The sequence below is a fragment of the Platalea leucorodia genome (genome assembly GCF_965183815.1).
Source record: "Platalea leucorodia genome assembly, chromosome: 2".
In the NCBI taxonomy this organism is placed as follows: Eukaryota; Metazoa; Chordata; class Aves; order Pelecaniformes; family Threskiornithidae; genus Platalea; species Platalea leucorodia.
Window position 1 is genome coordinate 6,879,249 of NC_138824.1, and position 18,149 is coordinate 6,897,397.

Genomic DNA, 18,149 nt, shown 5'->3' on the forward strand with positions numbered 1-18,149 from the left:
AGATGTCCTTCCTCTGACACCGATTTTCCTTAGGCATTATAAACAGATAATCCTACTTATATATCCTGTCAGGCAGACAGAGCCGAGTATCATTTGTATACTGCTTCTGTTTAAGTTGCCTAATAAATATTTCAGTGGCTTCATGGATGAGAGAGAGTTCCAAGACGACGCATCAGGAGGCACTTCTGGGAGAGGAAGAACATTTGTCTGCTGGAATCCTGTGGTTTCGCTGTATTATTTGCTGCTGTGCGTTCGGGAAGGAGGAGAAGAGCCCTGTTGTAACAAGTAATGAAAGTTGCAGAGAGCTGGGAGGCTGTGACTGCACTTTGGCAATGCACAGTAGGAGGTAACGACTCCAGTAGCTGTTCCTCATTGTCCGCCACTGCGTCTGGGTCATATAGGTACCAGGCTTACACAAGGCACGCTAGGGAACGGTTAGCTAACTTTTATGAGCAGAAACATTAAGTAACTTCGTACAAAATCCCAACAAGCCAAGGACAGAGCCACTAAGTCCAACAGCCCTGGGAAGCATTAGCTGAGTAGCAAAACAGTGGGAGGCTGATCATGAAAGACCTGGAAACCACCGATTTTTTATGCTTGCCGTGATGTACATTCGAGAAATTTTTGGCAAACTTTCAAAGAAAAATAACTCTGAGGAGAAGCATGATTGCAGCAACCACACTCCAAACTCCTCATTGCCTGTGAACAGATTTTCCCTTTGCACGTTCATTGTCTAAGGTGACACTGAAGAAGCTTCCACAAAACTTTCCAAGCTGAGAAATACAAAAACTTCCTTCAGGGCGGAGACACCCCGCTTGCTCCACGAGAGTTTACACAGCCCTTCAAGCCGCCCTGCTGAACCCAAACGGGGGCCTACCCACGCTCCCAACCCACCCACCGCTGCCTGCCCGAGGGGAAGGGGTTCCAGCTTTGGGGGGCTGTGCCTGCCCTCCCCGCTTCGCCCCCTCCCGAGGCCCTGGGCGCTGAGGGGCGGCCGCTGCCGCCAGCCCCAACGGTCACCACGCAACGGCCGCCGCCCGCCACGCCCTCGCCACGTGACACCCCCCCCGCCTCGTCGCACCGAGGAGGGGCGGTGCGTGTCACGTGGGCGGGGCGCCGGAGGTGGGGTCACGTGATGCGGGCGGCCCCGGAAAGATCCGAGGAGGAGCTCCGCCGCCGCCATTTTCCTGCGGCGCCCAGTGTGTGTCCCCTGTCCCCGGCCGAGCGGAAGGCGCGCAGGGGGAGGGGACGGCGGCTGGGGGAGGGGGGTGGGAGGAGGAGGGGTCCCTGCTCGGGTGACAGGTCCGTCCCTGAGGGCGGAGCGGGGGCCGCCTGCGGCACGGCGGGGTGAGGAGTCCGTGCAGCTCCATCCCCCGGCTAGTCCTCCCGTCCCGGCCCCTGAGGAGGGAACGGAGCCGCTCTCGGTTCCAGCGCCGCCAGCAACCCGCCATGTCCGGCCAAAGCCTCACCGACCGCATCACGGCGGCGCAGCACAGCGTGACCGGCTCGGCGGTCTCGAAAACCGTCTGCAAGGCCACGACCCACGAGGTCATGGGGCCCAAGAAGAAGCACCTGGACTGTGAGTACTGGGGAGGGATGGCGGCCGAAGGGCTTTCCCCGCGCGTCCCGCCGGGCTTCCCCCTCTGTCGGGGTCCTGGGGAGCGGAGTACCCGCCGTGGGGCTGCCTCCCGTCCCACCGGCCTGGCGGGGACGTGAAGCCTCGTCAGGCGGAGGAGCTCAGTGTGTTTCAGCATAGGACGTTCTCATGGCCGTGGCGGGTAGGATCGGGGACGTGGCGATGGAGAGCTTGGGAGAGGCTGTTCAGTGTATCTGCTCTCCAGAAGGGGCCTTAGCTCTTCCCTGCGCACGGGGCCCTGGACAATGTGAGCCTCTGAAGGGCAAGACTTGCCCCATACCCCTGCCTTGAAGCGAGAGAACCACAGAGGCCAAGCAGAGGAATGGGCTGTAATTTCTGTACTAATTGATCTCATTTGTGTTTTGCTAGGGCAGCACTCCCCCATTCTGTAGAGGATGTGCAGGAGTTTCAATAAGGAATAGCTGATCAGTTATCTTAATTCTTTCCCAGACAGTCTACTAGAAAACAAAAAATGCTTCTCTGTCATTCTTGTAACTCTTCCACATAGAAGAATGTGAAATGAGTGCTTGAGGGGCTAATCTCTCTCAGTAAGGGTGGTGTTCTTAGTCTTATCCTTTCTAGTCTGTCTCCTTCACTTGAGAAGATGGGCCTAATAGGACTTCTTTAGACCTTCAGTACCTGAGCTTAACATCCCATATGGGGACTGGCCATTTTTCAGCTTCTATTAAAAATAGATCCAAGGTGGGAAGGCTTAAAAACTCATATTAGTGTGTGTCCCACTGCTGTAAAGTCACAGGGATGAGGATGTTCTTGGCTTGAATACCTGATTATCTTGCATTTATTCCAGGCCTTTTAAGGACCCTTCTCTCCCCCCTCCCCCCTCCTTCACTTCCCCCAATATGTAATGAAAGACACTGGAGAGAGATGTGTGGCTATGCCTTCTGTATGCGTGCTTTCTCCTTTCCTCCCACCCACGTCTGTGAGGAGAAGGTTGGGTCTTCATGTCTCTTGAATTTGTGCCTTCTGAGTTGCTCTATATCCAAATGAGAAGACCAGATGATAGTACTAGCATTAATTGTACTATAGTTATTTCTTTTTTCCACCAAAACATGTCTGTCTTAAAGGTTTAAGAAATTCTTGTTCTGTGAGTACCTGAGAGGGATGTGATCAATTTTTTAGGGTAGTCCCAGAACAGCTGACTCAGTTTCTTTGTGGTATTCCCTCTTCCATTTAACCTCTTGCCTGAAGACTGCATAGTAACTGAGTGGCTTTGTTATTTTTGGTCAGCCCAGGCTGTCAGAAGGCTGAGGAAATCTCTGGGCTTTAAGTAACTCAGTCTCAGGTAGAGCAAACACCTTGTCATATGGCTTATGTATGAAGTTGTGGCGTTACTGGATTTCACACAACAGAAGGAAGGCTTTCTGGAAAAAAACTTTGTCAGGTTTAGCCTGGAATAGTGCTAAAAGTACAGTTCAATAATAGGGCATTTAGCAGCTGAATTATTTTACAGTATAAGCTTTATAAAAAAGATCATCAAACTGACCAGACAACTGCTCTTCAGACTGGTGTGTCTATACAAGGGTGATGTTCTGAACACGGTTGCTAGGGGACATCCTAGTTGAGATCTATAGGATGCTGCTGTAGAAGGGTGCTTGAACTTCTGTGCAAAGCTGGTAGTTGCTGGATGAGAAGCCCATTTCTGTATTTCCCTTGTCTACTCTAGACTGTTAAAGGTCTCAGTTCCTGCCTCTTTATCAGAGAATTCTTCTGTCACAGCAAAGCAAACTTGTTCGTTTTTATTAGTTTTACTACTAGTCGCTTTTTTTTGGTGCTTAAAATAGATCATGCGTAGATAAGCTTTGTATGCTGCCCCTAATAAGTTTGTTGGGAGTCTCTGTTCCTGGCATCAGGAAATGACACATGGTTTTGTATTTTGAAAGTTTTCTTTCTTCATACCGTTTATGGTTGTATGTTTAAAAATGAATGCTTTTTGCACAAGCTGTGACTCAAGCCCCACCTCTAAATTATTTGCACGTATCTTTCTTTTACAACAAACAGTTTAACTACTAGATAAGTCCTATGAACTGGCATCTCACTGTGAGTGACAGTTAATATACCAGTCTTCATAGGTGGCATGCTTCTTAAATAGTTTTCTAATTAGTGTTTATTGTGATAATGACAGTTAAAACCTGCTTTGTTAAAGGTTGTGTCCTGGATGAGTTGATAAGGTGAGTTTTCTACTACTGTCTTGGAATGAAGCGTTAGTTTTGTAGCATTTTCTGTGACCATGACATACGTTCTTGTTAATGTGTTATTTGTGTCGCTTGTACAGATCTCCAAATCTCTGACTGAAATCTTTCTTTCTTTATTAAGATTGAGCCATCATGAACACATTTAAGTAGCTCAGCCTCACATTAACTCATGCAAATGGGGGGAAATTCAACATAGGTACCTGTGCGCATGATTATTCCCATCCTTATTTATATTGCTCTTGACTGTATGGAGTTCAAAAACTGAAGTGCTCCCTATCCTAGGTTTGTATATTCCCTCTCTGTTTCCCTCAGTGACTGTTACCTTAATAATCAAAGAATGTAAAAAGGCATTGTTAGCCCATAATGATAAAAATGTAATCTACTGCAAAGAACATTCCTTCTCTCCTGTTACAAAGCTTAGTTGCTTGTTTGGTTTGAGAGAGAAAGAATTACAATTCTAATTTACAAGTGGACACGGCTTATGATAGGTAGCAACAATCATCTTATGGTCATATACTTGCACTCAGGATATGCTTTTTCTCCTGTTTTGGAGGCCCAGTGTTAGAGCTGGAATAAGGATTCTCTGTTTTGTAATCTAGGTGCTGCTTTTGTAATGATGGATTACTTGTTTTACAGTAATCAGACAGGTTTAATAGTCTTGAAACCCTCAAAGCGTAGTTCATGAAATTTCTTGTGCAGAAAACCTAGTTTCGCTAGGACTTTGTCCTAGTTTTCACACCTCTCTGAGCAGTGATAGCTCAAAACTGGTTTGTGGGTTTAACTTGTATGCTGTGATTTATGCAGCCCTTTCTTTTGCTTTTAGCTTCTGGTTGCTGTGTTTGGTGCTGTATAGTGATGCTAAAAACAAGTGCTTTAGGTTGTTTGAATGTAAATGGCGCTGGAAAACCTGTTGCCAGATTTCACTTTTTTTCACATGATCCTACTGGGGGGGGATGGTGCTTCCATAGGTATATGTGGCGCATAATTCATATTAGGAAGACCAGAAGACACATAGTTAATGCCAAGTAGGAGGTTTCACTAGGTCAGTTCAGTGAAACTGCTGTAGCAGCGATATCTCAGTAGCATAAAAATGTTTGTGTATGTGTGCATGTTGTGGAGTGTAGTTAAAACAGCTTTGATGTAAAACACATTTAGGGTTGGATTCTTGAAGGAGTATGGCACAGTAACCCTACCTGCTTGTAGCTAATGGAGTAGCGCTCTTTAAAGGAGAATGTGGATGGATGGCTTGGAAGGAAGTTGCAATGCTGTAATTATCCATTCTCAACAGGAAATCGCTCTATAGTTATGCCAGAGTGTAACTTCCTTGACTTCTTATTGTGAAGAAAAATCTGTACTTTTAAGGAAGATGGCAAACCAGCACCCTGCCCTGTGTTGTGTAGGTGTTTGTGAGAAGCTATGTAAGTGAAAGTAAACTTAATTGAGCTTGTTGGGAACTTATTTCCCAAGTCCGTAGTGTCAGCTGTTTTGGTTTTGTCTAGTGGCTACTACTAGTACAAATAAAAGTCCAGCTAAAGACTTGCTTTATGTCTGTGCTGGGGACAGCTTCTGTTTTCAAATGAGATGGTACGCAGGGGGTATCTTGTGGCACTGAGGGACAAGGATCATTTCTTTCTTCTGTATCTCAAGAGATTTATAGTAAAGCTGGGGAAAAACAGCATTTTAAGTGCTTACCTGCCTTTACATCGTGAAGCGTAATTGGGTTATTTCAGTGATGTGGTGAGTTAACTCCTGGTGTCTGTGGATACTGCTTTGTTCTCCAGCAGAAATAGATTGTCCACATTCCTTTTATGGTATTGTAGTACTTCACCAAATTCATATTTTCTTTCTGGTTTTGGCAGGATTACCTGAAGTTTCTCATGGCTTTGCTTCCCACTTTATAGTTGACTTAAATTTCTGGAGGCAGTCTGTTGTTATTTTTGCTTAGAACTGTTCTGTGTAACTGTAATTATTTCAAATACAGATAATTGCATTATTACAACTTTCTTTTGAAGTGTTCGTTTTTCTCTCTCAGTTCTTCCATGATTCCTTTATCATTTCTTCCTTAGCCAACTTTTCCTAACTTTTTACTAGAATTCCTTTGGAATATTTGTTTCTGCCTTTTAGTAGAGTATGAGAACTATCATACTCCTCTAGACTGCCAGAGGGCCAATTTTCTACTACAGCTGCTCATTTGCAGAAAGAATAGCCATTTAGTTCTGCAGCTGTTGTTTTATTTTACTTAGCCTGAAGCAGTATTCTACTTCGGATGAAGTAAGAGGCAGGAACTAAGGAGGAGAAGCTGTAGGACACCTGTAATCAGCTTACTGTGAATCTTTGTACTGCCATTGTTTCCCGTCAGCTGCGGTTATTCAGGTGTCATGTAACTTTGGGCTGGAGCTCTAGTTTTTAAAAATTTTTAATTTTTTTTTTAATGGTGCAGTCATCTCTTATCTTCTGAAAGTGATGCTTGGAAGAGGCATTCTTCTGCAGTTCAGCCTGTGACCTAATAATCTATTTCAGTCTTTAGTTCCTAATCTTAAAATCAGTTTTTGATCCGTCGATGTGAAAGTTTTAAGTTGTTCCTAGTGACTTGGTTCACAAAGTAGCACTAGTTTGCATAATAATGCAAAAGAGGTGACTTATCCAACACAGAATTTAAAGCTTCTCTTTTTTACATTGTGTATGTTGCCTTATGCAAAGTACATGATCAGTACACTACGGTAGCAAGTGGTGCTGGTAGAATGCTGGGAAAGTTCACTTGTAAAATGTTACGGTCTTCTTGCTCTCCCTGGAAAATGTAACACATTTTCTGAAGTGGAGACACTTTCATATTTGAAAGCTTAATTATTTTAACAGCCTTCTTAAATTTAAGTTTCTCAGTATCTTAAATCCTTTTACTCATTAATTCTCAAACATCAATTACTTCTTTAAAAATAGCCCGGTTACTACTGGTCAGATATGCACAATCTTATTTTCTGTAAACCATGCAGAAGCTGTTCCTCAGCATGTTAGAAGAATCGGGTAACTATTGTAAATAACTTGTTTATAAAATCTTGAAGTCCTGTAGTGGGACAGTTATTAAACATTTCCAAATAGTTTGTAATGCAAGTTTAAAGCAATAGTCTGAAGTATGTGTTCTTACTTCTGAGTATCTTAGTAAACTTTTCTGCTGCAGCAATGAAAACTTTGCTTTGTGTCAGAGAACCGGGTTTTGTGTCCATCAGTATGTGAGTTTAACCATTTAGATTTCCTGCTGATTGAAGTCTTAACGCTAGAAGTAGTTGTAATTTGGAGCTGAATGTTATCTTGCAAAGGCTTAGGTAGGAGAGAGATTTTATTACTGATTACGTCTGCACTGGATTAGAAGTAAACAAGAAATAACTGGCCAAAAACTGCAGCCAAGTGGAAAGGAAAGAAACTGATGTTGATATAAAATTGTTGGGTTTGATGGTTTTCTTGCTCTTCTAGCAGTTTTCTTCATTGTGAAATGTGACTGAGAGCAGGCAGGGTATGAACTTGTATTAACTCTGTATCCTTGTAGACTCAAAGGAAGTAGAAATACTGTTGCGCTTCGAATTTCACCCCAGCTTTACATTAGAGCTTTATCAATTAGCTGGTAGTTTCTAAACCTCAAAATATTGTTAGTAAATTCAGTGCTAACTTGTGGTACTTTCAAATCTACTGATGGCAAATCCAAGTTATGAGTAATATGTGACGAATTGGGTATGGAGACTTGAGAAATTAGGGAACTAAGCTGTATTAACTGTGTGAAAATAACTTAATGAAGTTAAGCGTTTCATAAAGACTTAACAAATACACTGGATTTTCTGATTGTGGTTAAACATCTCCTGTGCTATTTTGCTAAAGGAGCTTTATTAAAGTAATGTTTATCCGGTTCATTTGCAATATTAACCATGAGTAAATTAGGCTTTTATAAGTTTTATCTCAAAACAGAGGGTGTAAAATAACACCAAAAGGCTAGTATGAAGCATAAGAAAATTTACTGGAGTGAACACTGGTGGCATAAAGGGAAGTCCTGTGGGTTTATTTTAATTCATGTCATCATATATGCATGGTCTATAAAATTAAAAATGCAAATGGTGGGTTTTATACTCATCCTGAGCTCTCCTATATAATTTCCTTCAGACCTATGTCAACTTACTGAGGAAGAGCTCTCCACATCAACCCCTTCTTTTTCCCTTTCTTCTGAAAAGACACTTTTGAAATCTTCACTTAATGTTCTTTATTGCTTCCTCCCAAGCCAGCAGTCCTTCAGTCACAACATCCGTACGACCTAGCAGCAGTGCCGTTCTAGCAGCAGTGATTCTTTTGCTTATATAGGAAGTGATAAGTTTGCACGGGTTGAAACTGCACTCTGGTATTTCACATATTTACTCTAAATATGGTACTTGCAGTAGCATGTAGCTCAGCTATTCCAGTTGCCAACCGCATGCTATGACATCAACAAAGTATCTCTATTGTTTGTAACCTTTGCCAATATTTAATAGTTCATTTAATACAATTTAAAGCACAAATTATGAATCCTTAATAACACTGTTTTCTAGTCAAATATTTAGTGTATAAAAAAAAAAAAAAGGTTTTCCACATTAATAACTTGTAAAAACTTTTTAATCCTGTTGAAAAAGGTGGTAGTGAAATTCATATCATTCCTCAGTTAGTTTTTGTTGAGGAAATTTCCTCAATTTGTGGGGTTTTTTTGGTTTGGTTTTGTTTTGTTTTTTTTAAAAAAAACAAAACACTCCTCTCCCCCCCACCCCCTAACAAAACCAACCCACTGGTATTCTACTGCACAGCATAAGTTCCTAAAGTTACAACAGTAAACTGGATTTCAAAACCCAGAATGGATAATATATCAAATTTTAAACTAAACTCAGGTTGCAAACAGAAGTAAACTTTTTGTTTGTTTGTTTGTTTATTTGTTTTGGGTTTTGTTTGTTTGTTTTTGTTTTGGTTTTGTTTGGTTTTTTTTTTTTTTTTTTTTTTAGATTTTTTCAATGCCTTTAATCTGTCAGTAAATCCACTCAGAGCAGCTCTGGTTGTCTGTGATTTGTTGCTCTATCTGCCAAATCAGAAGGTTGAGTGTCTTGGCTATCAAAGAGTAGAAGTGGGTGTCTTCATGTTCTCTGCCATTCTTAAAGGCTGCTTGTAACTTGCTTTGCTGTTGGCAATGGTTGGATTCTTCTGGGGTGGATAATGAGCTGTAATGTGATATGGCAACACTTCTGTACCTGTCTCTTGCTTTTCAGGTGTGTGCTTTTTGTTTTGCGTTTAGTTTTGTCAAGTAGTGTTGTGTCCCTCTTTTCCCCTCTTCTCGCCATATGTTCAGAAATCACATCAGCATTTTACCTACATTTGTTTGCAGTTGCACTTGGCTTATTTGGCTGGTATCTCTGCTCTGGCTGACAGATGGGTCGATACTTAATTGGAAATTGGGTCACACTTGAATTTGAATCTGATTTATCCCTTCCCCTCCCTCTCCCCACCCAGTATTGCCATAAGAGTTGCAGCCATCATTGCAACCTCTTTCAAACTTTATGAACAAGGGCAAGTGCCGGATTTTGCACCTGGGACATGGCAGCCCTGGATGTACCTACAGACTGGGGAACGAAAGGCTGGAGAGCAGTCCTGCAGAGAGGGATCTGGGGGTTCTGGTCAATGGCAGGTTGAACGTGAGCCAACAGCGTGCCCTGGCAGCCAGGAGGGCCGACCGTGTCCTGGGGTGCATCAAGCACTGTCCTGCCAGCCAGGCGAGGGAGGTGGTTGTCCCGCTCTGCTCCGCACTGGTGCGGCCTCATCTTGAGTCCTGTGTGCAGTTCTGGGTGCCACAGTACAAAAAGGATACAAAGCTACTAGAGAGTGTCCAGAGGAGAGCCACAAGGATGGGGAAGGGTTTAGAGGGGAAGCTGTACGAGGAGTGGCTGAAGTCACTTTGTCTATTCAGCGTGGAGGAGACTGAGGGAGACCTCATCGTGGTCTACAGCTTCCTCACAAGGGAAGGAGGAGGGGCAGGCGCTGATCTCTTCTCCCTGGTGACCAATGCTAGGACGTGAGGGAACGGCAGGAAGATCTGCTGGGGAGGTTTAGGTTGGACATTAGGAAAAGGTTCTTCACCTAAAGGGTGGTGGACCACTGGAACAGGCTCCCCTGGGAGGTAGTCATGGCACCGAGCCTGACAACATTCAAGAAGCAATAAGACAGCGCCCTCAGACACATGGTGTGATTTTTGGGGTTGTCCTATGCAGGGACAGGAGTTGGACTTGATGATGCTTGTGGGTCCCTGCCAACTCAGGACATTCTATGATTCCAATTTTTCTGATCCACAACTCTGTGTATTCTTGACTCGACCTTATTTTTTATGTGAAGTGTTAAAAGTTGTTTAAACTATTGTGATGGTTAAGCTACCATACTGAGAATGGTGGTGTAATTTGATTGGATTTAGTTGTCTGTCCCTTTTTCTATTTGCCAGCAACCATTGGTGTTTGTAATTCAGAGAATATACTGTTACGAAGAGATTAAAAATAACTTTCATTTAAAAATCAGTCTGTTAGGAATATTTACTTGATTATGTATAGCAGCCACATACAGCTGTAGTTCACAGCAATTCTTCATTTCTGTATTGATGTAAAGCTAGCTTCATTGAGTCTAGCTTACTCACAAAATACCTTCATTCTTCTGTCTTTACGATTATGTCCGATTATGTCAGTTTGTAAGTTTTAGGGGTGAAATTGAGATGTTTTACTTGCAATTACATTTTATCCAACATGAGCTACAACTAGTACTGCTCAAATCATAGTCGCAGTTAAACAGGAAAAAATGCCTTTCTGAACAATATCCATATGTTCTTTTTTCCTTTTGACAAGCCAAGTTTGTTTACTATTTAGACATATACTGGAATCCTTGGGTAGTTTTTAATTCTTAATTAATTCTTAGGGTGACAGTCAATATCACTTTGACATGCTCTAATTAGCTGTTTTTTATTTAAATTACTGAATTTGGATTTATTATCCTTTTAATAAAATTTTCTGTAATATATTAATAACCTGTCTTAAATTCAGTAGGAATTCTTTCTCCCTGGCGTGCTTGCATTTCAGTCCTGAGTGTCACAGTACAACATTGCGGAATAAAATTTAGCATATCAAAAATATACGTGAAGTGGATTTTAATCATAGAAATGAAAGAAAAGTCAATGGAAACCAAATATGAGCACTTTTGCATTCCTGGGCTGTAGTTATTTATAATAAGGATACGAAATGCATAGGAAGTTGCTCCATTTGACTAGCTGTCTGATGGAAAAGCTTGGGATGCACAACTCCTAACTGTAAACCGTTTGAAACGCAGGGACTAGCACACCATGTTGTGTTTTGGGGGAAAACGATGGTCTGAATATAGACTTTTATTTTTAAGTTCTTGATAGTCGATAGGGAGCTGGCTCAAACTTCCTTCCAGATCTGTTCAGTTGGAATGCTTTGCCACAACAGTAGCATCATTAAGCCTATCAAATGTAATTAAAGCTACAACATCAGTAAAGTTCCTAGCAGATTACTTTGCATTAAAAATATAGAATATATGAAATTTGTTTCAGTGCTGAATTTGGTGTGTAAGTGGATGGAAATCCAGAAGAGGTTTTGTGTTAGTTCTCAAATACCAGGGAACAGCACGGTTGATTCAACCTCTGATGTTTGGAATTACATTGTATTTGGAATTACATTGAATTTGAAGCTCTTACATTTTCAGGGGCTGATTTTTCTGTTTTGTTTATAAGGAGACTTTCTTCAGATTTAATTATCTGCAAGTAAAATAGAATGCATTGGAGGAGATGCTTTTGTCCTTATTTTAAACTATTAATGAGGAGCCTTTGTAGACAAGAATGTGGTCAGCCTCTTGGTATGTACTAGGGCTGACACGAGATGTTCTAACACCTAGTTTTACTATAGCTCCATATTCTTTTTAGCTCTCTGAGGTTTTAACCAGTGAACAAATCTTACTTTGAAGCAAATGGAATAACTATTTTTTTACATTGTTAGAACTTTTATGAAACTATTTCACTTTAAAGATAGAATCTCGCTGAAGTCATCTTTCTGTTACTGAGGACCAAAAGGCAGATGATATTTACTTCTGCTCTTGGCTTTAGTTTATCTTGGAGGCTGTTTGTGATAGGGCCCTGTCTTTGTGCATGGTAAATAGAGAAATTCCTGTCTGAAAGCTGTGGCATACAGAGGAATTCTTTCTGTGTACAACTTCCCTTACTGGTCCAGTTTCAAACTTAAGGGTTTGAAGCTCCGTGTTTGCTCTAAAACTTTGTGAAACTTGATAACCACATGGTCACTAATAAAGTGCTCACGAATTATCTGTAAAACTGGGGGATAAGGGCAAGAGCTGATCTGGATTTATGAAACTCGGACATAATAGCATTGTAAGAGCGTGGGTTCCCTTTTGGAAGGTCATTTGCTTTATCTACTAAAAATCATAAAGCCTAATGTATTGTGCTGGAAATATACAACTTCATTTTCACTCTCCGTCTTCAATGAAGACCATTCCTGCTCCACCCTAACCTCTATCACAGTATATTTTAAAACTTTTACTCTAAGCAGCTTTGACATGGGCTGTAAAGGATGGTTTTGATCCTTTAGCTCTTGTGCCCTTGTAAAAGGGTGCTATTCAAATGTGCATTGCAGTTGTACTTGGGATGAGCCAGGATGAGTTTTGTTTGCTCAGGGAGTTCCAAATATCTCATGGGAGATGTTAGTCCATATTGAAGAAGGAAGTAAAAGCTAAATTAGGCAGGCATTTCCAACATTTCTATTAATAGCATGGAGGATTTTAGCTGTTCCTTTACTTGACTGCCTCCCTTCATGGGAGAGCTGCACACTTACAGTACCTGAGTGTCAGCTGAAGCAGTTTTGTGAAGATACCTGTGTTTTGATGGGGGGGGAGAGGTGATTTTTTAATTTTTTTTTTCTTTGAGCTCTGGTGTTCTGTTTTATCCAGTTTGCTAACAGTTCATGTCAAAATCTGATCCCGTATTGGCCAAAAGAAAAGGTATGAAAGTGGCTGTCAGTGACAAAACTCCTTTAATGAGTTCACCTACTTTAAGTTCAAAACATGAAATAAATGGTATGGAATTGATGGAGCCATTAACATGGCTGCAAGAAGTACTCTAGATCCAGGTATCTTGAATTTTAGCTGCTTAAAAAAAAAATTGGTAATTTAGAAAGTAGTGACACTTTTTTAACGAAAATTACCAGAATTTTGCATGTCACCAAATATGTTAGCATGGAAGGAGCAGCTTCATGGTTTTTGTTATGCTTCTTTCTCCTATTCCTGCTGGGAAAAATGATGATTATTTCCACTTAGTAGACAGTAGTCACATAGAGATGGCTGGTATGTAGATGGCCTTTCACATGAAGAAATCACTTGTGAGATTTAGGGGAAAGAGCAAGGAATAGAAGGAAGGCAACACAATTTCATGTCTACAATTCATTTCAGACTTTTTAGTATAAAGTCCCTATGCTTTGTTATGAAGCCAACTATTTTTCTTTCAGTTTTTCAGCATAGAGAAAGAAAAATCTGACACATTCTGCAAAACTGTGTGTTCAGACTGTTTTGTATAACATCAGGGAGTACAAAACTTAGCCTATTTGATGAGATGCTAACCCAAGTACTCACCTGTGTAAACCTGTGCTGGCTTGTGTGATTTTCTGCCAGTCAGTTTGTAGGAGAAGGTTGGTGTTTGATTTTCATTGAGTGATAAATATTGGAAGTTTGAGGATTTGCTGCTTTGCACATTGAAATAATTTGTCAGGACTTTTTTTTTTCTTTAAGAAAACACATTGTGTGATATAATAAGCAAATAATTTAAATTGCTTTCCTCCTTGGTCTGTTAACTGAGATTTGGTAAGGGAAGCTGTGCAGCAGCCTTTGAGCAAGTATTTTTATTGCACCTGCATTGTCAGTGGAGAGAGAACTCCTGTGGTAAAATCTTGAGGGTTACTAGTTTGGGGTTGACCAGCTTCTTTTACAGAAACTACAGAAAAAAAAAAAATTGATTCCTCAGCAAAACTCCCTCATGAAATGTGTGTTTTGTTTTGTGTTGTTGCTTATTAGCAGTGTGATTTTCTTGATTTTGCCTTATTTTCCCCACTTTTTCCCTTTTTCCTTTTTTGTTAGGCTACTTCTTATGGTTTATAAGCTTTTAAATCGGAGCTAGTTTTCATAAAGACCTGTTAAGCTCTGTTTAGTCAGCTAAACCAGCAAGCCATCATCTGACAGGGCACTGCGGAGGCGTGCTGTAGGTATTTCCTGAGAGATCAACAGAAAGTTAAGATATACAGATTTTCCACACAAGATAGGAAACATTGCATGTCTGGATTGTAGTATGATGTGTATAAAGTTTCTTCATAGCGAGAATCTGGGATGAAGCCTACTGAGGAGTTTTGCTCCAACAGGTGGGCATTGCGCTATTTATAAGGAAAAGCATGTAGCACTGTTGTGTAATAAATAGTATTAATTTAAAAAAAATCTACATAGTTTGGACTTGCTTCCGTTTCTTATATGCCAGAAAATGTACCACTTGGAGTAAGTTTATGTACTGGGCTTTTTGTACTTCCTATGTTAAAATGAACCCAAATTACTTAAAGGCATTTTTGCATCTTTATGGTGTTGGAAGAGCATGATTTAATAATCATACCATTTTAGGATATGGCTGAAACTTCTTTGGTGTTAGGTGCAAAAGTTTCCCAGATTTTTCCCTTTATCAGGCTAAACTCCCAATTTTGCTACTGTCTAAGTATATGAAAAGCAGTTAAATGTGGAGTGTTGGTTTTTAGCCAATATACTGCAGGGGCAAAAGGACCTCTAATAGATGCTGTTGCACTGTTAGAATCTCTTGACAGTGCAGCTTATTTTGTACAACAAACTAGCATGAACTCTTGACAAAAGAAGGCATATTTCCACAAAATTACATGTCTGGGTTTTTTTTTTTTTTGCCAGTAATTAACTGGGCAGCCCTTTACTGTAGGTGAAGCTGTAGAGGATGGTATCTGCCAAGAAATATGTCCTACCATGCATTTAAATATTTTTACAGTTACATTGCATTTATCGTCCTGTATAATTTCCGGTTTGCTGAGGACACCAGTACACTTAGTGTGCTGCGGGCCTTACACAGTCTGGGAGGCTGCGTAGTAGATGATGTGTTTTGGCATGAGTGCTTTCCAGAAACTCGAAAGAGAAGGTCATAGTCTAACCAAAAAACTTCGCTGTACAGAGGTGGATATACACATCTTCATCTGCAGTTTCAGCACTGATGGAGGTAGGCAAATACAGAGGCATAACTCCTTTAACTCAAATACATGTTTCCTGACAGCTCCCAAAGGCATTCAGGAAAAATGGGCTATTCTTGCTCCGAACTAGATTCTGTTTAGAAGGAAATCTAACTTACAAAGTCTTATTTTAAAATGGGAGAGAATAACAGATGTTCCAAACAACTTTGCTAAAGTAAGACTTTTGAGCTAGTGAAACAGGGCAAGTATTGAAGTAGGAAAACCTCAGATCAGATGGCTTTGGTTATTTCTTATCTTTGGTTTTGTCCATTAAACTGTCTAATTAAAGATGCAGCACTGCTGTTCGAAGGGAAAAAAATGTGAATAAGTTCTAAAATCAGGAGAATTTTTTTTTTGCTCGAAAATCTGTTCAGTGAGATGTGGCAGGAGGACAGGCTGGCATTAACGCTCGGTGGTGGTTTCCGTTTCACTATGCTGTAGAGTGATGGTACACCGCTACTACAAAATTACTTTCTGATGCATCTTTTAGAATAAAGTGATGTGGAAATTAAACATCCAAGAAACACCTAAATTACACTTGTGTGAATACTTTGTATATTTAGAAGATACATGTATTTAGATTTAGAAACTGTGCAAGAGGTGTTTAATGACAAAATGTGCTGTGCATGAAGCTAGGCATGTTTTCTCTGTTTTTCTGTAATGCAGGATTGAGGAAGTCACAGGTGTTGGAAGGTGGCGTAGGTACTTTGGCTGCCTTTGGGTATACTTTCTGACAGGTTTGATCTGAATCCCATATGGACCAGGTGAGATCTGGGACTGGTAGCTTTGAAGAGAGCCCATTTAGCTTAATCACAAATGGTGGCATCAACAGCTATGGGACTTACTCCCACAAGTTGAGATCAGGATTTCTTTGCAGGATTGAGGAGGGTTAGGTACTGAAGTGAACCCTAGTTATGTTAAAAGCCCACCTTCTTGAAAAAATAAGTCGCCTCTCTGCAAAACAACTATAGAGTTGTGCTTATTGAGGATTTTTTTTGTTCTGCAGTGTCTGCTGTTGACAAAATGGTTTCTCTGTTCCAGTAGGCTGGGCTACAGTAATGTTACTGTACCACTAGCAAGCTGCCAGGTAAGGGCATATTGTTAGTACTTTGTGTGAGTCTAGGAGGTATTTGAGAGCAGTCTACAAGTACTGGTTGCTTACTATTGGCAGTACAACAGAGGCTTGTCCCTGTATTTTACAAGTCTTGTTTTTAACACACATCCATTAACACAACTTTTTTATTGTATGGAGGTGTAATAGCTATGGAGTATTTACAGAATAAGTTCCTTTAGAGCAGAAGGAAAGGGCTATAAGTGCATACTATATCCAAAAATTTACAGTATGCGAAGGCAGATGGCTTGGGCACTATTCTTGTCAGAGAGAAAGATAGAGAACAGCATGATAACATATTCAATGTGTACGTGGTGATGAAGAGACCTGAGGGTTAATAGCTTTGGCATCCCATACTGGTCGCTCTCAGCTCTCTGTAAACCATGTTATGTGCCTTCTCTATGCACCTTAAGGTAAAATCATAGGGTAAACTTGCATGTACACAGACTGTTTGCTTGAAATAGCTTCATGTTTGCGGTAGTGTTATAAAGTGTAGATAAAAGTAGTGTTAAAGCTGTACAGTTTTCAAAGTAATTAGTCTTCATCAAAGTAGAAATGTTCCACCTAATGCAATTCATTGTGCTTCCATCCATCCACTGTGTATGATTGTCCACACTATAAATACTATATTGGGTACTTAAATATTTATTATAATATTTAATATAATAACTTAATATTATACTCTAATATATTAAACTTAAATATTTATTTCAATATTGAATCAGATGGCTGTCATTCAAAATCAAAGCCTGCCCCCCCCGTCCTAATGTATTCTCAAACAGCGCTGCTCATACAGGACACTTAAGGTATGTACCCGCTTTCTAGCTTGTCAGAACCTAAAGTGGATGCATCCTCAAGCGTTTGCAGTTATGTGCTCTGAAAATACTGACTTAATGTTGAACAAACAACTACTCATAATTTAATTCATGAATGCATTGAAACTAGCAGTTTCAAATGATCAGTGAAAAAGAATATTTGTTTCTCCCTGGTTTAAATAGGGCAATGAGTTAAATACTCAAATTGAATGTACTGCTTATGCAAGAATTGTCATGTTAGTTGGCCATACGGGCATTTTTCATCCAGTAATCAAGAATCACCTTTAGAATATGATTCATAGGCTCACTATTAAGCATGTTTGTAAAGATAGGATCAAGGCTCTAAGTTTACAGATACTTTTCAGTGGGAATAATGCGCTGGTGTGTGTGTGGGAGCTAATACTTATTTTGGATGAGATTTCATGATTGAATGGTTTTAAATGGTAGCATAGGAATTAAATGTGGAGTAAAAGTGTTCAGTAGTTTTAGCATGTCTTGCATATTTCTCGGCCTTAGGGTGCTGAAGCAGTAGATGATTTGTTGTCTTGTTTAGAGGAAGAACTTAAGGTCTTTTCTTAAGAGTAACGTAATGTTGATAATACTTGGAACTTTGCAGGGATAATGCTTTAGCAGAAGAAAAATACTTGGATATCGGAAAAGCTGTCTTACTTAAATTAGAGGGGGAGAAAAATCTTACCTGTAGAAGTAATCTTATGCGCCCATCTCTTCTTTATATGAAATAGAGGCAATTAGGAGTTCACAAACTTTGAAAATTACAAACAATATATACATGCTGTGCAGGAAGAAAAGTTTGACAACAGTGTTTGGCAGAAAATTTTTTATCTTTGTGACCTGGATCATTCATGCTCATAGATCCCCCCCTAGTTTAAATTTGTTAAACCTTGTGTACATGTTTCAGTTAAATAATAGTGTTGCACTTGGGAGATAGTAATTTTTGAGAGGTCTTTCAAACTGCTCCCGTGTATGTAGGTATGTTGTCACTTTGAAGTATGAAAGGATTCAAAGTCAGGCTTT

At 40.5% G+C, this 18,149-nt stretch overlaps 1 protein-coding gene across 7 annotated transcripts in view; it reads left to right on the forward strand.

The window, feature by feature from the left end:
• The first annotated feature begins 1,249 nt into the window (after window positions 1-1,249).
• The window catches only part of PICALM (phosphatidylinositol binding clathrin assembly protein), a 74,024-nt gene continuing 57,124 nt past the window's right edge, over window positions 1,250-18,149 (forward strand). For all 7 annotated transcript variants that reach the window (XM_082303736.1, XM_082303737.1, XM_082303734.1 and 4 more), the window contains exon 1: window positions 1,250-1,579. In XM_082303736.1, coding sequence (XP_082159862.1) covers window positions 1,450-1,579 — 130 coding nt within the window. In that variant the 5' untranslated portion in view covers window positions 1,250-1,449. The remainder of the gene's footprint in view (window positions 1,580-18,149) is intronic.